Here is a 22,406-nt window from a genome sequence, read left to right as displayed (position 1 = left end):
AAATCCCAGCTATGCCGCTGTGGCATACCTATATTTTCATAAATGGACTTTTCGAATTTTACTATTACCACACATTTATCATCAATGTAAATAATATTAGTCATCTATGCCATCAGTTACACACATCCATCTGTATGACTAGATAAGATTTCATCAGTCTAATTACATCTGAAATCTATCAACACAATCAGTGTTAGCTAGTGTTGATTAATGCTCTTTGTGCTAGCCATATTAAAAAAAGTCCCAAGTTTTGAGATATTTTCTAAAAATTTCAAGAACAATTTTAAGAACCACTGGACCAATACTAGGCTTGTTTGTACTCATTTTAATGCATTTTGCATGCTGATTCCAAATATGGTCATGAAAATTTACAATTCAAATATTTTTTGAATTTTTTAAAAACTTGTCATCTGCAGTCATTCATTTCATATTAATTAACAGCACCATATCACTACCTCATGTATGCATGACAACATCACATATTATATATCCGCTGTTCCAGTAAGAAGAGGCACAATGGGCTATTCCAATTAAAATCCACATACCCCCTGTGGAAGATTTTGGAAATATCTTCTACAGAGGGAGTATGAATTTCAAATGGAATTAACACATTAGCAGCTCTATTTGAAACTCATCCTCCCTTTGTGGGAAGATTCAAGTTGAATCTTTCTCAGAGGGTGTATGGAATCCAAATGGAGCTGCCTAATGTGCTCATTCCATTTGAAATTCAGATATTTCCAAAGTCTTCCACAGGGGTAGTGTGGATTTTAAATGGAATAACCCAATTTTTGTATGTGCAACGTCAGTAAGCAGGTCTTCAACATGAACTCTAATTGTTCCTATGAAACCCTGATGAACCTCACACTTATCCTGTTTATCTTGTCGATCCATGCAGACAGACATGAATATCATCCCATTTGTATGCTCTGCGCTGCGTGCTATCCATGTGCTTCAACGGAAAAAGTTCCAAGTTTTGAAATATTTTCTCAAAATATCAAGAGCTATCTTAAGAACTACTGAATCAATACTTGGCTTGTTTGTACTCATTTTAATGCAATTTTCATGTTGATTCCAAATATGGTCAGGAAAATTTACATTTCTGAAATTTTTAAATTTTTAAGAAATTTTTGAAACATGTCGTCTGCAGTCGACACCCGCGTGAAGAGAATTAATAGACATATCTCCTGCACCTGGTTTACCTGCTCAACTACACTATTGAATGTTTCGTCTGATAAAAAAATTGTGATTTGACTTCCAAGACTTGGCAGCTGTCAAAGCAGGGAAAAAAACAATTAGGATTTGATGACAAATACACTACCATTTACAGAATTATGCACCGTCTAGTCTTCAACCATAGGTAGTGAAGGCTGCTTCAACACCTTTTCTGTGCAGGGTGTAACTTCATTTCACATACAGCATGTTTCTACTGAGCAAGCGGTTACAGGTTACAGGGTGATGCGAGGAATATGCGGTAATGGTTCCAGTAGAAACAGATCAGGTGAAGGTGAATGCAGGGTGATGCGAGTGAATCCATCAACCACCTTTTGAGGTGGTTAATAGTGTTGAATTTGAGGTAACATTCTCAGTAGAAACAGACCGAGTGCAGATTTGGTGGGTGACACAGAAAGTTAGCATACTACAATACAGCATAAGCATTCAAATCTGACCTTAAATCATGAAAATATTTTCTGGACTTTCGCCTTCCCTACTAAATACATGAGTAGTGAATTGTTACCCTACATTTGCAGCCCAGTAGAAACGACCTGGTGAATGCGAGAGGCTTAAAATGCAGGTGAAGGTGAATTTGCGGTAATGCGAGGTGCTCAGTATAAACATGCTGATAGATATGATCTCTCCAATTATGATTTCTGTCGATGTCACTGTTTTGAAACTTGTGCAAAACATGTGAAGTTAGACTTGTATTTAGAAGTATCCCCAGGAAGTATCCCAGTATCAAGTGTTAGTATATTGCAAGGAATATAAAAGCCGGAAGAACTAATTAATTAATTCACTCCAACAAACCCATTTTGGGTGGGCGCTTTTTTTTTTTATTGTTTACATAATTGCATATGTAAAAAATGCCCAAAACATTCATCCATCATCATCAGTATGAAATATGTTTCAAACCCTGATCCAGATTTGCATGGGCAGTTAATAACCTCAGTTTGCTTGTTGTTAAGTCACTGATGGGCGCTTATAGGGGCATGGGCAGTTGATGGAACAAATATAGTAAATGTTTGTTGTAGCTACTATAGTATACTGACGTACTGTTGGTTCATATTAGATATCATAAATGTCTGGGACATCATGCGGACGTTTTTAAGTTAACGGCTTTGAGTACTGTAGCTTTCTTTAATACTCACTGGTATGCCAAAATCCCGGGCCAAAATACTATAGAGAAGGTTGGGAGCCACAGGGTACTTGCTTTTCACAATTAGCTTCTCCTTTATTAATAAAATTAATTTAAAAATGACTACTATAGCTGTGTTCACATTGTCAGATGTACGCCCGGTGGAACTTGGTCAGCGCAAGTTGCTATGAGTAGCAGTAGGCGCTGCCAGGAGTAGTGACAATGTGAACGATGGTCAGCATAAGTTCCGCCAGGCATACGTCCGACGATTTAAGTCAGGAGTAGTGAGCTGGGTGTAATCTCCGCCAGGCGTAAGTTGCAATGTGAACGCTGCTACGCCTGGCACCCGGTGTAAGTTTGCTTTTTTTGGGGTGGAAAATTACATATCGCATGGTTGAAAAAGGTCACGGACACGCCAGATGTGGCAGCTGATGTTTACACTGACCAGAAGTGAATGCTTGGTGGAACTGGTCGGCATAGTGCTAGGAGTAGGCTAGGTGTGGACACACAGTGCTAGTAGGAGTAGGGAAAATATTTGTGGAATTTTTATCAATGTTAGCTTAAGTTTACACTGTGTGTAACTCAAAGTGTGAACACTACTAAAGATACTACCCTTGGACACAAAAGAGCCCAGGTCCACCAATAACGCATCATTAATATCTGTATATTTATGAACACATTAACAGCACGCACATACAATGTGATCGCCATGGGGCGTGTGCAGGTATGTGAGGGATGCTTATGATATTAACTCATATTATTCTATTAACACAAAGTATGTTCATTTTATCACTTACTTCTATGCCTGCTGATATACCCAAGCTCCCGCACTCTGCGTATCCGCTGGAAGACATGCATGCTTGATGGAAATTTCACAAAATTGGGGTGTTTGCTAACAAGCATGAATAACCTACCGCGGATACACAGGGGGAGTCGGGGGCCAGGTGATATACACAGACTTGTGCCTAAACATGGATACACAGGGGAGTGTGGGGGCCCATACACAGACTTATCTGTGTCCTTTTAGCTCATATTACTTTTGTCTAACTCTTTAAACTGCAACTATAGTACAATCAAGAAAACCAACAAAAGAAATAGAACAAAGGCTAAATTAAACTTTGGCACCAAACTTTTACTTGTCTTCCATAACCCAGCAAACACAAAACATTTTACAGAAAATGTTTAAATGACGGGTTATATGAAGGGTATAAAACATTTTAATAACATTCAAAAACATTTCTGAAAACTTTAGATGCAAAATATTCTAACAAAATGTTATTTAAGTGTTGACAAAATGTTTGCCAAAAAATATTATACAATAATATTTTGACAACATTTTTGAAATGTTAGTTGCAGCATTTTTTCATTTCAAATGTTTTAAAATATGTTCATGACATTAATATACCCAGACATTTAAATGTTTTTAAAATGTTTAGACCAAAACCTAAACATTTGTTTAACATTTCAAAAACATGTTTGCTGGGAAGATAGCATTAACTAATTGTGACTGAGCCGTGATTCACCCCAATCAAGTAACACACAAATTGTGGAGGTGTCGAAATATTTGGACAACTTGTGTGCCGCCGGCCGCCAACAAGGCCGATACCTGCCAATGAGCTTCTAAACACTAATTCCTTAAATAATGATTCATCTGCAATCAGATTTGTTAATTTATCACAAAAATTGAAGATGGCATTCAAACACTAACGAATAAAAAACATCCCTGCTGCCACTGCACATGGCTGAAGCATCACTGTCATGTTCTATCTCTTTGACAACTTAACTTGTATACCATTGACTGGTAATGCTTAATAACATTTCAGGACAGTGTAAGAGGTGGCCAGTGGTGTGGTAGAAGAGGTTGGCTAATTGAAGTAATTACCATCGTTTGGCTTTTGTCTCCTTTTTAATAAATCTAGTCTCTATTTAATACATGAGATGGGAAATGCTGAATCTTAGCATATCTTGTGTTTGAATTTTATCAGCAGTGGCATAGCTAGGGGTTGTGGGTATATAAGGATACATAATAGTGCCCCCTCCAATCCTTGAAACAACTGCATCGCTTGGAGGGGGCGCAGAATCGTGCTGAATTGGTCAATTTGTCCCCCTCCCTAAGGGTTGTGCCCAGGGCACATTATTATAAAGCTTCTTATTGTCTGATACTATGTGGGATACTACAAAAGTGGACATTTTTTGCGGTACATTAATTTCGCGCGCAACACAGCTACCGCAAAAATAAAAACATACGAATATGTTCTTTTAATGTATAGGTATATGTAAGAAAACTCAAAATCACAAAATTAAAAACATACCACTTTTACAGTACACTATAATTGAATATACTTCATTATGTTTCAATGTTAAGCCAATTTGATCACAAGTCTCTTATTATATCTACTAATGAGTTGAGTCCAGGTTTAAATATTCAGTTGTTTGTCACAGTCACTTCCATATTTAATATTATAAGTAAATTTGTTGAAATGACCACTCATCAAGTTAATGTGTGAGATTATGTTAAGATCACATGCTGCTAACCACGCCTAATTTGGCAATTTTGATAGATTAACTAACTAACGCACACTCTTTTCCAACACACCCACAATAAGTTGAAAGTCACACAGAGCTACAACTACAATCAGGGTTGCCAAAAGGTTTCATCCCAAATTCACGAGTCAAATAATCAAAACGTCGCCCAATTTTCTCTTAACCATTGGTTTCTATGGGACAGGAAACTATTGGAAGTTGTGGGAGCCAATATTGAAAAGTCGCCCAATTTTTTTCTTAACCATTGGTTTCTATGGGACAGGAAAATGTCAAAAGTCGCAGGGAAAATCTTCAACAGTCGCCCAATTGGGCTACCAAATCGTGGGTTTGGCAACCCTGACTACAATACTGTCCACTGTCAACTGTGCATATTGGGCTATTCCATTTAAAATCCACACCACCCCTGTGGAAGATTTAGCTAAAGTCTACCACAGAGGGAGTATGAGTTTTGAATAGAATAGACAATTGGATAACTTCCACTTGAAATACTCACTCCAGTTGCGGAAGATATAGGTAAAGCCATAATACAGGGGGAGTATGGGTTTCAAAATGAATAACCCTTGACCAATTACATTTGAAAAACATACTCCCCTGTGGAAGATGTTTCCAAAATCTTCCACAGGGGTAGTGTGGATATCAAATGGAATAGCCCATTCAGTGACTGTAACAGAATAACTGGATTTACTCTCTCAACTTATGTGGTTGTACATTGTTTAGAAAATAAATTTCCATAATAAAATATCTTTGAAGTGTTTGACATTGAATTAGAGTGTAAGAATAGTAAAAACTGTTTATTTTAATGGCAATGTCATCATGCAACCCACATAATATAAATTTATTTTACAGACACTGAAACTTTGGTTAATGTCAGCTGAAGGAACAGGCCAATTAGTTGAAGTTATCCAGGCTCGCCAAGATATGTTGGCTTCAAGTTTTTCAAACTGATTACTCAAGTCCAAAATACAGTGTTTACCTAATAAAATAATTATTAGTTTTGATAGTAACCAGGAACTTGTACAACAGGAGGGCATTAATGCTCATGCCAGTAGTACTGACAGTGGTCTGAAATGGGACTACAAAATGCATGGTGAAAATTGTCTCCTTTAAGACCCTAAAGACCGTATGCACAAAAGAGATAGATCAGGTCTAAAGTTAAACCTGGCATAAGTGGAATTTAGTACCAAGAGAAAGAACGTATTCCTTAACATTTTCTTAAGATATTTTGTATTATTTTTTGAACTTTGCATTTTAAATCTTTAAAATTTGCTAGCTACTCTAGGAAGGAAATAAGAGTAAAGGACCATTCCTGATGGAACTAAATTCCACATAGACCAGGTCTAACTTTAGACCCGGTCTAACTTTTTTGTGCATACAGACCTAAGTGAGGGTCTGAAAATGAAGTGAGGGCGGATGACGGGAAACTCAATATCGACTTTCATTGGCCACATAATATAATTTAAATTTTAAAGTTTTAATGGATGGGAAGGAAAGAAGGAAGAAGATGAAGAGAATTTTTTTTCTCTCAGGTGCAGATTTGAGCCTAACCCCTCCTGTGCTATATAGACCACAATTTCCCAGGAGTTTCAATTTTTTTGATATCATTTCTATTCTAAGACTTCCACTGTGATTTTGATACCATTAAGGAGATTTACTACAATTTGATATCATTTTAATGAAAACTTGTGATTTTGAGTACATATCTTAAAATCCTGTTTTCTGCCTAAAGTGAGTAATCCTGCTTGAGCATAGGATACCGGCTGGCCAACCCAAGATAAACAAGTTTCAGTACTTGTCAATGTTTGAAAGAACAAACAGGGCAGTCCACATTAAAATCAAGAAAGAATATAGGCATGGAAGTATGTACCTTTTTGTTAATGATGGCCATCATATAAACATTCACATATCGTCATTGGGCAGGAAAAACCTCCTATGTGTCATTGGCCCCTGAACATGTTTAAAGCAAAAGCTCCTATGTAACCTTTTGGCAGTTTGTTTTAAACATGTTCAAGAGCCACAATCGCATAGGAGGTTTTTCCTGCCCAACGACAATTATGACTTTTCTACTGTTGTTGACTTTTGAACCTACATCATGTAAACAAACAGAAAAATAATCCAATACTACAAATTCTTAGGAATATTATTATTCACTAAAACATAATGCACATGTTTAGTCACTGCCATATGTTTCTTGTTATTTCTACATTTTGCTAACACATACTCAGTTTTGACAGATCACATACTTCCATATAAATAATCATATATTTCCTGAAATATGCCTGAGGAAATATGTCTTCATTTTTGTGTGACCCTTAAGGGTATCCGTAGGGAGAACACTTTGTTTTACGGCCAGGTCTGGCCAGGTGCATGTTTGTTCGCAGTCTACAGGTGTAACTAGGTTGTTGTATATTCTATAATTTTCCTGGTGTGTTAACTGTGATTACATCTAGACACCAGTTTATTTTTTATTTGAACGGGACCCTAATTTAATGAGAAAAACGCCGAAAAAGAGAGGCCCGGCAAAAGCCGATTTGCAGACAATTTTGTAGCTACAGACAGCTCGTATCCCATATAACAACTACGGAAACCAATCAGTGCCAGAAGTGTTGATTTATATTTCATCCACTTAGGTTTGGCTTAACCCACTAAAAGGTAAAACTTTAAGGCTGATCATTAAATGTAGTGTGTGTGTAAAAGTATATTTCTCAAAATGGAGGAGAGCGCCTATGACTATTGTCCGTTCTGTCTACATGGTCTATGATAATTATTTTCTTACCGAAATATATTCACTTAAGGGATGGGGTATGAACGTTTGGACAGTATTTATTTTAGGACATTAGAGCACATCAGACATATCGAATTGCATTCTGAATCGAAGAATGTCCTTCTGATATCAAATAATTTTGATTTTTTGAAATTCGCAATTTAATACACATTTTATGGCAAATCATTAAAATTGATATTTTTGATATTTAACAGTACTTGAAGTAAACTTTATAAATCTGATGATTTATACTTAAAGTGTATGTAGGTGGGATGAAAGCGACGATCAATTGAAAATTTTGACCTTTCGTATTGAAGATATGGATTTTTTCCCAAAACACCAAAAAAAATTAGGTCTTTTTGGGAAAAAATCCATATCTTCAATATGAAAGGTCAAAATTTTCAATTGACCGTCGGCTTTTCCTCCCTGCTACATACACTTTAAGAATATATCATTAGATTTATATAATTTACTTCGAGGACTGTTATATATCAAAAATTTGAAAAATATCAAATTTTTATAATTTGTCATAAAATTTGTATTATATTGTGATTTAAAAAATGAAAATTATTTGATATCAGAAAGACACATGCTTCAGTATTCAGAATGCAATTCGATAGGTCTGAGGTGCTCTCATGTCCCACAAAAAATACTGTCGAAACGCAATAAACGCTCATTTTGGATCCCTTAACACAGACCACGGTTGCCAAACAAATGAGGGCAACCGCGGGTCAAATCATTGAAAAGTCGCCCAATATTTTTTTTATCAACCGTTGGTTTCTATGAGATAAAAAACTACCAGAAGTCGCGTAAGCCAATGTTGAAAAGTCATGCAATATTTTTCTTAACCATCAATTGGTGTCTATAGGACAGGAAATTGTCGCGAGGAAAATCTTCAAAACTCATCCTATTGACCTAGGCCTATTACATCGCTGGGTTTGGCAACCCTGCAATATATACAGTTATATAACATCGCACCGCATTGTGAGGTGAACGAACTGAATGTTGACATTGTATTCAGGATTTAAAACAAGAACTGTCTTTAACCAGACAATGCGGTTGGTATAAAACATAGCGTGTGATATCATGATATCAACTTCAAAATCTAAAACAAAAGTAAAGAAATAATTTAGGCTAAATAAATAAACAGCGTACAGCAGGTGCTATCTTATCAATAATGATAAGAGGAACATGAAAAAACCAGCAGAGAGCATGCACCCCAGTAAAGAGTTAAATAAAGCAAGGAAAAATCATAATGTGCAGAAGGCCTACTTTTCGGATGATATTCACAGAAACAAAAATAAAGAACTAAAGATCTAAAAACAAAAGTAAAGAAAATGAGGGCGAAATAAATAAACAGCGTACAGCATGTGATGACTTGTCAATAACGATAAGAGGAGCATGTACCTCAATAAAGAGTTTAAATAAAACAAGGAAAATCATAATGTGTAGAGGCCTACTTTTCGGATGATATTCACTGAAACAGAAAAAAAGAAATAAGTTTAAAGAATTATATATTTTAAGATTAGATAATGAACAATCATACATAAAAATGTGACAGGTGTCTGATGATATTTATACACGACGAGAAAAAAATAAAGAACTACTTAACACGCGACATAAATAAATAGCCATATTTTATGAACGAACTGAATGTTGACATTGCGGACCAGGATTTGAAACAAGAACTGTTTTCAAAAAGAAAACGCGGTTGGTATAAAAACATAGCGTGTGCTATCATGATATAAACTTCAAAATCTAAAAACACAAGTAAAGAAATAATTTAGGCGAAATAAATAAACAGCGACAGCAGGTGCTATCTTGTCAATAATGATAAGAGGAACATGAAAAAACCAGCAGAGAGCATGCACCCCAGTAAAGAGTTAAATAAAGCAAGGCAAAATCACAATGTGCAGGAGGCCTACTTTTCGGATGATATTCACAGAAACAAAAATAAAGAACTACGTTAGTACGTTTAAAAAATTATATAATTTGAAATTAAATAATGCAAAATCATACATAAAAATGTGACATGTGTCTGATGATTTATTATACACTTCGACCAAACATTTAAAAAATACTTAACACGCGACATAAATAAACAGCCATCTATCAAGAATGACAAGAGGAACATGAAAAAAAACCACCTAATATATGAGAGCATGCACCCCAATAAAGAATTGCTTTAAAATAAAACAATGAAAAATCATGACATGTGAAATGTATGTTGATACACTTATAAATAATACTCAAGGGTGAAATAAAAAACACCTTATCTACCGATATTTCCACAGTTAAACATACTCAGTGATCACTTGTACTAAAACAAAAATAAAGAAATACTTCACAAATGATAAGAGGAACACATAAAAAATAAATAAGTGAGCATGTCCCAAAAAAAATTAGTAAAAGATAAAATAATGATAAAACGTATAAGAAGGGGCAAAATATTTGTCATAAAAACTTATTAAATGCTCATTTGCTCTAAGATATTTGTTTGCAATTTACTCCTAGTTTATCATTTATTTATTATTTATCTAGGCTTATATATCTTTTATTTATTTATCTATTAATTTATCTATTTATCAATTTATTTCAATATCATTATTATTAAGTGCCTATTTATAATGATATTTAAATCTATCAACATTATGCTTACGTCATCCAGGAGTTATTATCCCACTTGAAATCGCCATATAAACACAAATTAATAAAGAAATACCCAATGGGTGAAATAAAAAGCATGATCTATCTTTTCAAGAATGAAAAGAGGATATAAAATATAACAGAGCATGTCCTATAAACATGATAAAGAATTATTTAAAATCGTACAAATGTGAAACATGTAATATGACATATACTTAAGGGATCTGGAATGAGCGTTTTGAGCGTTTCGACAGTATTTTTTGTGGGAATGAGAGCACATCAGACATATCGAATTGCATTCTGAATACGAAGAATGTCTTTCTCATATCAAATAATTTTCATTTTTTTTTGAAATTCACGATATAATGCAAATTTTATGACAAATTATTAAAATTTGATATTTTTCAAATTTTTGATATATAACAGTCCTCGAAGTAAATTTATAAATCTAATGACATATTCTTAAAGTGTATGTAGCTGGGACGAAAAGCCGACGATCAATTGAACATTTTGACCTTTCATATTGAAGATATGGATTTTATTTCCCAAAAGACCTATTTTTTTGGGGAAATCCATATCTTCAATACGAAAGGTCAAAATTTTCAATAGATCGTCGGCCTTTCCTCCCAGCTACATATACTTAAAGAATGTATCATTAAATTTATAAAATTTACTTCGAGGACTGTTATATATCAAAATATCAATTTTAATGATTTGTCATAAAATGTGTATTACATTTAATTTCAAAAATCAAAATTATTTGATATCAGGACATTCTTAGTATTCAGAATGCAATTCGATATGTCTGATGTGCTCTAATGTCCCACAATAAATACTGTCCAAACGTTCATACCCCAGCCATTAACATAAAACAAAATAAAACGGTCATGATAATATGACATTAAGGGCGAACACCACTAATGAAGCGTCTTGGTTGAAAATGCACGTGAAAATTAATGTCTTTCTTTGCTCAATTTGAGGCCTTTTGGCTCTCACAGTTGCCTGATGTACCCGTTACATTTTATTAAGAAACAAGGTAGTATAGTTTCTCTCCATTGATTTTGCAATAGCGTCTCCAGGAGGGGGGCTCAGAGGGCTTTCAGATTTATGCGGTGGGGGGGCTTAATGGCTAAAATCGCCAAAACCGCCTGATTTTACATATCCTCTAGCGTTGGTTGTCAGTAGATTGCAGTCACTCCTCATCAAGTGTTGACAAAGACAACAGTGGTTGTTGAAACGCATACACAGTAAGTGCATTTTCTTGGATCAGATACTACGAACTCTGGTTTACTAGTTTACTCTACCGATCCTGATGAATTTGTTCAATCAATAACGATATCTGGGGACCAATCACAAGCCAGATTCATTTAAAGATGCATTACATCATGACCAATTTTAGTTAGGCCAGAAATTGGCCTAACTCTCCATAGAATCCCGTGTTAAAAAGTTATCCATAATCCAAAGTCAGTAGTCCACTTGGGAAGCTAACAAACAGAGGGCGACGGTGACTGAAAAGATTAGATGTGAAAATCTATCAATTATGCACAAATAATAATCGGAGTTTTAAGCTTAAATGCAATAGCCAGAAGCACAATTGGCAAGTGGAGTACGGAGAAGTCTAGCTACACCCTGGAAGGGAAAAAACAGTATTTGAAACGAGGAAATGTGCAATATGACTTAATGTAATACATTAGAAAAGGCTTAAAAGGCAACTATTAGGCCCTGATTCATATTTAATCATCATTTAGGCCTGTAAATTAGATTGTCTGTGTAAATTTAGCAGGATCCGACTTTTTATGACGACTTTCAAAATGTGTTACATTTCAGAAACACCAAGCTGTTTGTGAGGTGGCCGTTAGCTGTATGGGTTATAGGTTGAACTTTTTACAATATTTCTGGAAAAAAAATCCTGAAATCCATATATTAATTTTTACAATGGATGTCGTCATCTGACCTTCTGCTTGCAGAAAGGGAAGTTTTGAAGAACTGAGTTGTTTTCCGGCCCCTGTCTGTACAGAAAGTCAGTGGGGTTATTTACTGGTGTGCACCCTAAAAGGCCCTTGTCATAACCAATGGTGGCGGCATGATTTTTCCCTGCATGAGGGTTTAGGGAAAATTAAATTATATGTCTAAACTTGAGGTTGCATGTGTAAAACATGGTCTTTTTTAACGCATGTTTGGGGTATTGAAATGATATTTTTGGCTTGCACAATCATGGTAAAGATCCATGTCATACATAAGAGATTATAGGACATACAATACTTGGTAGGCCTAATGATAATGCGTAAACTTTGTACCTGTTAGGGAACTGAAATCAGACTGAAAACACAAACGCGTCATTCGAGGCTCTGTCTCACCAGTTGCATTTACAAGGCCCTTGTTATAACCAGTGGTGGCGGATGATTTTTTTCTGGGGGAAGGGTCACACAAGGTTCTGAACAGAAACGTCACATACGGACCAACCCACACTACCGAGAACCGCGAATGCCGAGAACCGCGAAAGCCGAGAACCGCTCTAGTTTGATATCTCATTGTTCGCAGTTCTTTCAAGTCCCGGTATATGTCAATGCCAACCTTTATTTAAAGGATAAGACCTTACTTGCATGACATGATATTCGAGAACTCTGCTAGATTATCACAGTTCCAATAAAGTTTCAATAATCGGGACACATTTAAGACAGTTGTAGTTGGTTGATTTTAATTGAGAACCCATTTGGATTGAACTCTCAATTGGTAAAGTCTTCACAAATGATTGCTAATAAATGAATGCAAGGGAGATAAAATTCTATCACCTACAATCAGGACATGGTATTGGAGGCACTAAGGCTAGTTAAATAAATAGTTAGTATTATGTTTCTGTTGCCGTTGCAAATAATTAAGACAAGCAGAAAAAGAGATCCTGTCCCGGAATCGAACCCAGGACCTCAGGTTTACAAGACCTGTGCCTTAACCACGGGATTAGGCTGGTTGAAATTTGAACCAATAAACGGTCACTTAAACTTATCTCCTCTAGCTGTTATTTAAACCAATTCTTCTGTGTACAATGAGCGTATTAATAGGTACAGTGGTTCTTGATGTTCTTGAAGAAAAGCTGTAAAATCAGAAGCTGCTTATATGCACCTACACTGAAATATGTTGACTAACATAAGTGCGGAGACCACACCTGCTTCTGTGTCTATTTGTCACATAAGCTTATAATTCACATGATTACAATCACGGAGTAGATCCTTTCCTAATAGAGATTACAAAGCATGCTTCTCATAGTGTCAATTCATGATCAACAAACTAAGTCATTGCCTTCCCTTGCATTATTTCCTTCATCTTGACAGATTGAAAGCTGTTAGAGTTCAGTGTCAATATAAATGACTTGTCGTTTGACATTGTTGTTGTTATTATTTTCAAATTCAACTTAACTTATAATATAGCCTATAATCTACAAAAGAGAAGATCTTGAAGTATCACATTATGGACCCCAATGGCCTCATTCCAATTGCATAGTTCAATAACCTCAATAAAACAATCATACTGCAAAATTTGTACCCAAATTTTCAGAGGTCATTCAATGAATATACAAATGTATTGGGGTTAAAGAACTGTGCCGGTGTGCCCTCATAGATGAGCATGTTGTGGATCCTAGTGTCATTAGCCCTACAAAAGCCATAACTTGCATGCAGTTACAAAATGTCAGAAACAAATGACCTGCTATACTATGATCAGCTCGTAATAGGCGAGAATTATTTGGTTTTTGTTACTGCGCGAGTCAACAAAGTCCCAACTTGCGCCTACGTAAATTCACAAAAACGTACATCAGTCGAGCAATATGCAAAGCGCAGTTCGCATAATTGATTGTGCAGTGCCCAGCTGTGGGTACCTCATTCTATATCAATCCACAAAGTTACGAGTCCTGCCTATTACGAGTTGATAAGAGTATTTCTCATCTTTTCAGCTGTCAGTTTATTGCAGAACAAAGAGTACCATTAAGATTCAGTATCTATTGGATGGCCATGCTCTTTCTGTGGTTTTATTGTGTGTGCAGGGGGGTGTTTTCAAACTTTCAACAAAATATATACACAATTTCACAAAATACTTTTGAGGAAATATTTCATTGAATCAAGGGAAAAAATAAAAAGGCATGCTATTTTAATTCACTTTTCCATTTTTTTATACAGAGATATTGATATTTTCTGGAAACATTTGTGGAATGAATTCTGATACTTGATACCACCTCACATTTGGTAGTACTTACATTAGCTGCTATTTATGCTCATTGATATTGATAAAACAAGACATCTCAATTTCATGCTAGACAGTAGCCCTGTCAACTCGTATAGCCTGTCTCTACCTAAATTGGACACAAATGTTAACCCTCTGTGTGTTAGCCATAGGCTTCAATGTAAAAAGTCCAAGTTTGGAGATATTTTCTCAAATTATCAAGAGCTATCTCAAGAACCATTGAACCAATACTGGGCTTGTTTGTACTCATTTTTATGCATTTTTCAAATCTGGTCATGCAATTTTGAAATTTTTGAATTATTTTCTTTTAACTTGTCTGTAGTAGTCGACACCTGTGTGGAGAGAGTTCTTGTGGACCTGTAAACATTTTCACTTGCATGTAACCAATACATGTATGGTTCTAGTAATAGTATATGCAAGTTATATCTAGCTGGAACTATTCAGCAAATTAATTGAATTGGGAAGATTTTGTGGTTATCTTTTAGAATTCTCTACCATTAACACAATTGTGCGCACCAAATGACCCTATTGAAAACCTACAGTGGTAGGGTGTGCTGAAAGAATTCCGATTTAGTATATGATTTGATCTTAATTTTGTTTATGGAAAGTAGTTTTCTTGGTAACTTTCTGTATTGGATCTGCGGGGTCCCCATTCATCATGACCAATTTCCACTAGATACATTTTCACCCTGAAACATACATTACTTGTATAATGCATAAAATTACAAAGTAATTAACCCCATGAGAACTACCTGCCGATTGGCCAAAATGAAGTTTTCATTATTAATTGGCCCAATCAGCAACATTGTTAGAATAATTTCATCACACAAAAAATTGGGTGAGTTATTTGCAAAGCTCCATTCTGATTGGTGATTAAAGTGAAAATATCATGTAATTAACCAATCAGAGGCAATGTTAAATCGGCAAGTAGTGCTGAGGGGGTTAAGTGTTTGATTTGAGATACCAACTAGACCTCTAGATATTTAGTACCACCAACTTTGTTTTATTTCAAGAGTACAGTCACAGTACAGTTACCTCCTGCATCCCCTATAGGCTAAGCCTTCATCAAATTAGGTTCATAGGTTCATCTCATGTGCCAGTTTAAAGCTTATTTAGAAGAGACACTTATCCCATTACAATGAATCTTACTTGCAAAATAAACATTATGAGTACATCTAATTCTGAGCCAGTCCATTAAAGCGCCTTTACCGGTAGTCACCTACATTTTAAAATCCTCTCCCCATCATTGGGTCATTTCTACAGCACTGTAAATGCAGGGTAACAATTCACTACTTGTGTATTTAGTGGGTATTTTTCAAGACCTTCAAAGGCCAGATTTTTAATGCTTGTGCTGTATTATAGTAGGCTAACTTCCTGTGTCACCCACCAAATATTCACACAAACTGTTTCTACTGAGAACGTTACTGCGTATTCACCACTACTAACCACCTAAAAAGGTGGTTGACGGTGAGGTTCACTCGCATCACCCCGCATCCCCTTCACCTGATATGTTTCTACTGGAGCTGTTACCACATATTCCTCGCATCACCCCAAATTAACTCAAATTCACATCACCGGCAACTGTTTGCTCAGTAGAAACACGCTGATTGCCACTACAAGCCAGTATGATAACCAATGAGAGACTATGGTTATCAGCTCCAGGGGGCAGCTGCCCCCCCCCCCCCCCTCCCTCCATTTGAAAAAGTATACCAAAAGTCCCAAAATATCACAATTTGCTTTTTTGGTCAAAAAAGGTCCAAATTTTGGAAAGAAAATCCACTTTTCACCAAATCGCCACTTCTTGAAAAAAGACCACATTTTCAAAATCAGCACCCCCAAAAAACAATCCTGCGTACGGGCCTGCCAGCTTATACTGTTACCAATAGAAGGATTTAGTTAGAATAATGGTCTTGACTCCAAGAGTAAAACTACTCCATTATGATATGGGTTGTTATGTTTTCCTGTACGAGGTACCTACCTTACAAACACATGGTCCTTCGCACACATCATCATTACTGCTACCTGCTAGGTTACATTTACACTGAATACAGTCTGGATATCCCTTATAGCCTCGAGCACATTGATCGCAGTTGGGACCAGCATAGCCTTCTTTGCAGAAACAGTCACCAGGATTCTATGATGAACAAATACAAATATGGCAAAGTGAGTGAATGTTTGATATCAGACTTTCCCGTCTTCTTTCCCAGATTATTGAGAAGGATAAAGTCAGGCTCTTTTGCACAGTGTCATTTTTGCATATTTTACAGAGTGGACTAAACCAGGCAGGGATTGGCCTATACATTTTCTTTACTAATACTAGTCACTTGCTTGGGTTTATTTTACTTGGGGATCACTGGATCTTCTATGTACTGCGAGGGCTCTGATCAAGAGCTAATAAAGAAGGAGAACCGGGACTCCCTATACCGCCATGTACAATCGCGCCGTCAGCTATGGGGAGAAAATTGGGGGTATTCGGGTCCTTGCCGACGGTGCACGGAGACGAACAAAAACAATTCTGCGTCTTATCTGAAGCGTCTTGATACTCGCGTGCAGGTCCCATCAAGTGCGACTCTCAAATGCGCCCTTCATCCATGTCGCGCTTGCATGACAACGAATGCCTCGAGTGCATTCCGGGAGAAACCGAATACCCCCAATTTTTGCTCCATACCTGTATCAAGATTTCGGTCTGTCTTTAATTCTGTGGTACCATAGCACCTCGGATTAGGCTGCCCAGATAGATGGCGCATTATAAATACTTGAAAGTTAAGTTAAGTTAATTCATTATACATTATCTTGATATCTTTGACACACATATTAAGAGGAGCCAATCAGGATTAGGATTTAGACCTGGATCATAAACCAGACCTGGATCAGGTCAAAAGAGCTTACAAATCCTTAGTACATTCTGCTATCATGGTTCACATCTTCGTTTGGCAGGAAAACTTTTGGTCCGAACATGTTTAAAAACAAAACTGTTTTGCTTTAAGCGTGTTCAGGGGCCAATGACACATATGAGGTTTTTCCGGCTCAATGACGACATATATCTTGACAGGATGGTCAGGATCAGAATAGGAGGATAACAAGACCTGAACCAGGATCAGAACAATCTGGATCAAGATCAGGTGAACACAACTTACCAATCCTTCATACATTCTGCTGTCGTCTTTCACACACATACTAACAGGACGGTCAGGATCAGATCTGGTTCCAACCGGATTGCACTGACATTCTGAAATTTAAATGCAAAACATCAACTGATGATAAATAGAGTCAGCAAAACATGTCAAACATGAGACGAGGAATAAGATCACGCTGGATTTACGCATTCATTGTATGTTATACAGATTTATGAAACTTTGTTTTTCATAATACAGAATTTTACAGAATACGACAATCTTTTGTGTATTCTTACCTGGAGATTCTTCAAAACAAATTGTACGGGGATATGCCACACATTTCAGATGCTGACTTTCTCTGTACCTTCTTTTTGCTGTTTATGCAACCTATCAGTATACCGGGTACCAATTTTTCACAAAAAGCACCCAAATTTGCCCAAATTGGGTACTTTTGCCCAAAATGTGCCCAATTGGGCACACTGGTCTACACTGAAAATCCAACCATCAATATACCAAAATTGCTGCAAAAAGGCACCCCAAAAGCGTGGCACATCCCAGTGTAAAACTTCAACCAGGAAGAACCTTCTTACCTAAGCAAGGTGTAGGGTCATTAGCTTCTATACCCAATGGTCTATAATAGCCATCCAAACATGTTTCACAGTTGATGCCCATCGTGTTGTCTTGGCAGCCTACACACACACCGCCTCCATCGTACTGCCCATCTATGTTCAAGCTTTCGTGTCTGGCATCAACGTCTGGGTCGTAGTAGCATTCTTTAGCATGACCAAAGCAATTACAAGCTGTTGGAGATAAATGGTATTGTATGGTAGTTAACTGGGTTAATCAAAGAGGTAGAACCACAGAGTACCGACTCTGCCGTGTTTGTGTGTCGCTAAAGTTTGTTCCGCTTATACTAGATGGAAAAAATAAAGACTTATGTATAACATGGTGTATTGATATAGAATGGAATGCACACAGTTGGGCGCAGTGCTTATGCTAGTTGTGCATGACTGCAAGCGTATATGTGAATTTACGCGAGCGTGAGTTGGGACTTTATTAACGCGCGCAGTAACATAAGCCGAACAAAATTTAATGGAGGGCAATTAGTGTACCTCTGGATAATTTAGTTTTAAATGCACCCGGTAAACTTCGATTCAAAATGCGTTTTGTTGTTTGCATTTTGCGTGTACCAAAAATGCACGCTAAGCACCGTGTGCGTAAACCTTTGTAATGTTTACGTTTATAGATGCACACCATAGTTCGGTAACTGGCTCTTGCCAAAAAACGCTGACGGTTCACTATACTATTTGGCCTCCATGAGCGACAAACCAAAATGGCAGATTTACAACAGTGTTACAAATTGGAAATTTTCCTGAGGTTTCTACTTGATATTGAGAAGGGGGTATCATCTAAGACATGGACTTTTCAAAAAGCACCTTAACTACCACATAACATAAGCATTAATCGGAAAATGCACCCCTTAATCAAGTATGGCAAGTGTCATGTCTATATACCCTAAACAAAATGCCCATTGAAATTCGAGATATAATACAAATTTAATGGCAAATTATCAGAAATTGATATTTTTGGCATTTAGCAGTTCTCAAAGTAAACTTTATACATCTAATGATATGTACATCAAGTGTATGTAGCTGGGAGGAAAAGCTGTCCATCATTTGAAAATTGTGACCTTTCTACTGAAGATACACATTTTCTCCCGAAAGACCCTACTGAAGATACACATTTTACCCAATAAGACCTAAAATTGTATTATAATGATTTTTTTAGTGTTTATTTATTTGTTTGTTATTTTGTTTGAATCTCACATTATATCTTCAATGAACAGAAATGAACATTTGCAACAGAAAACAAAATTCTATACTTCTGCCTTCCTTTCACACTTACGCTGGCATCTATACCCCATGGTAGTACTTCCGGGTTGCCATGGTTTTTGATGATAAAAGGGGCAGCATTCATTGCAGCTCTCTCCACAGGTGTTGTGCTCGCATTGACATTTCAAAGCCTGTAAGACAAATACGCAAATGTCAAATCTTTGTACGCTGATTGTACTTCTGCTGAGAAGGTGCTTCCCTCTGCATGAAGTGCTTCCTTAAAGCTACTGTATGACAGTGTTGCCATATCGTTTCAGGCCAAACATTTTGAAGTAAAGTTCAATTGAGTCATTATAACTCTATGGTATTATAAGTTCTGAGAGAGAACTTGAATATTTTTGCTTTTTTATCTCCACCTTAAAAGGGCATTTCGTGATCCACAGCATCATTCCCCCCCCCCTTTTCTCAAAAGAAATCACTGGAAACCTCATAATGATTATGTACAACAAATTTCTTGCAGATTAATTCGTTTAGCAAAGATATCGTGAAATTTGAATTCCGTTCTGGTATACCAGAACGAAATTACAACACACTGTCTTTGGAGCAGTTTAATACACATAATCATGCATAACTCGCAAACGCAAAATCAGAATCAAATGAAATTTTGGGAATAAGCTTTTTTGGTGGATACCTACTGAAAAATGTCATAAAAAGAGGATGCTAGGGTCACAAAATACTCCTTTAAAAGAAGTATATTTCATTCTTTCTTTGGGAAAGTAATACTAAACATGCTCATGGGTGATGAAACAGCCAAACAGGAAATTGTGTTGAAACAAGTGAAATGTTGTTTTCAAACTTTTATAAGGTGCTTGAAACCAGTGTTCGAAATTTTGGTTGTCCGTTCGCCCGGGACAACCAAAACATGCACCGGACAACCAAAAATAATGCTCTAGTTGTCCGGCGGACAACCAAAGATCTACAGCCAAAAGTCACTTTTTCAGCATGTTAATTTGCTCAAACCTGACACAACTGATGAATTGTTAAATATTTAAGAGTAATTGTTCATAAATTGACTACACTCACTCCACTTTATTGGTCACATGTAGTTGTTTCAGATTGTGGCAGCTTACGGACAACCAAAAACTTTGGTGGACAACCAGAAATTACAATCTGGTTGTCCGTGGGACAACCTCTTTTATTTTCTTAATTCGAACACTGCTTGAAACACTTGATTTCAGCATGGACATGAACACTTTCTCCTTTTAAAATTGCAATATTCAATATCATTTCAATTATGCACTGCCCTGCAACATTTTAAACCATCCATGGTGTAGCATCATAAAACATGCATGCGCTTCAAATTGGATCCTTCAAAAGTAGCCCAATTAGGCAGGAAATGGCAAGTCATGGCAACTCTACCTGATTGAGTTGTTACAGATACAAATTAAAGTTTGTTACTGTTTGACTGAATTGGCTAATACTTCAAATTGCTTTTCAGGTGTGTTCATTACAAGACTACAAGGGTGCCCATTATCATGCTGATTTTCAGGTCACAAAAATATAGTACAACCAACTGAACTGTCTCAAAATAGAGAAAAGATATATATGTCCAATTGCTGTCTCATCTCAAGTTCATGCCCAGTTTATCAAGCCAGCCAGAAAAGTTGGTATCAGTGAAAAGCATTCTAAATAGCATGCTAAGGAGTATGCAAATAGTGACATTCTTTACCACAACTTTATAAAGTCCAACCTCCCTCATCCAAACCTCTTTTATTATGGATTTCTGTGTTATCTGTGATCTTCATGCTCTAAAAGACATTAAAGGCCTATTCTGTGATTTGCTCATCTGGAGGATCCTAAAAAATCATCAAAATTCAGATTTTGGCACCTTTGGTAGTGTCATGTGCTAACATAGCCTGCTAGTGGTCAAGCCGAAAGCCATGTATCAAAGACAAAATGAGACATTTTACATGAATATGTAATTTCTCTACTTAATACTATGCGTGCTAGCCAAAGACTTCAAAATAAAAAGTCTAAGTTTTGAGAGTTTTTCTGAAAATATCAAGAACTATCTTAAGAACCACCGAACCAATACTAGGCATGTTTGTACTCATTTTAATGCATTTTTCATGCCGATTCCAAATATGCTGTTGAAAATTTACAATTTTGAGTTAAGTAGGGTTTTATCACTCTTAAGTTATTGTCTTGTTGAGTAATCTTTTGATGTCCCAAACTTAAGAACATTCACTGCAGAATTAGGCCTATCCATAATTTACTTATCCAGATTTGTCATGTATCTGGATTTGTCACTTACTTTGCTAATTCGCTGTCGTATAAATGTGACATCAAAATTGCTGCCAGGTCAACCGGTTCATGCTATCTATGTTTGGAACCATGATCAAAATGATCACAACACAAAGTCAATGGGTTGCTAACATGTGTGCAAACCAAGCATGAACCAGTAACGAAGGTATGACTTATTCACTACGATCGCGAATGCATGCTTGGTCCCCGAGGCTTGGTCCCATCATGGCCAGATAAAAGAGATTGGACTAAATTATACTCTACTTACTCTATCGCCAACTTAAAGTGAAGTAATTGGCTAACTATAGGAATACCAAAACAGTTTATAACTGACTATGACCCCATTTACACAGAGCCTGAAGTTGAATAATTGAACTTGACTTCATGTGTGTGTAAACAGGGTTGATGCGTTTTGAACTCGACTTCAGAAGTCGACTTCTAAATGACGACCCCCAGAGCAACATTTGCCAAATTCAAACTCGACTCAAACTCGACTTGCACAGCGTAAACGAGCACGCATTTTAGACGTCGACTTCATGATGATTATTTGAAGCATGGGCAAGTGATGACGTAAAGTTGAATTCACAGTTATTAAGTCGACTACTGTGTAAACGCCTGTC

General features: G+C 36.6%; 1 protein-coding gene across 1 annotated transcript in view; it reads right to left on the bottom strand.

Moving 5' to 3' along the window:
• Window positions 1–22,406, bottom strand: part of LOC140138325 (laminin subunit alpha-2-like) — a 188,060-nt gene that overhangs the window by 100,286 nt on the left and 65,368 nt on the right. Inside the window, exons 6-9 of the mRNA XM_072160235.1 lie at window positions 19,556–19,673; window positions 18,241–18,450; window positions 17,672–17,763; window positions 16,513–16,668 (exon numbers count right to left, since the gene is read on the bottom strand). Of these exons, the coding sequence (XP_072016336.1) occupies window positions 16,513–16,668; window positions 17,672–17,763; window positions 18,241–18,450; window positions 19,556–19,673 (576 nt within the window). The remainder of the gene's footprint in view (window positions 1–16,512; window positions 16,669–17,671; window positions 17,764–18,240; window positions 18,451–19,555; window positions 19,674–22,406) is intronic.

This window comes from Amphiura filiformis, chromosome 17 (genome assembly GCF_039555335.1).
Source record: "Amphiura filiformis chromosome 17, Afil_fr2py, whole genome shotgun sequence".
Lineage (NCBI taxonomy): Eukaryota > Metazoa > Echinodermata > Ophiuroidea > Amphilepidida > Amphiuridae > Amphiura > Amphiura filiformis.
Note: the sequence above shows the minus strand (reverse complement) of the source record. Positions and strands in the feature narration are given on the sequence as shown.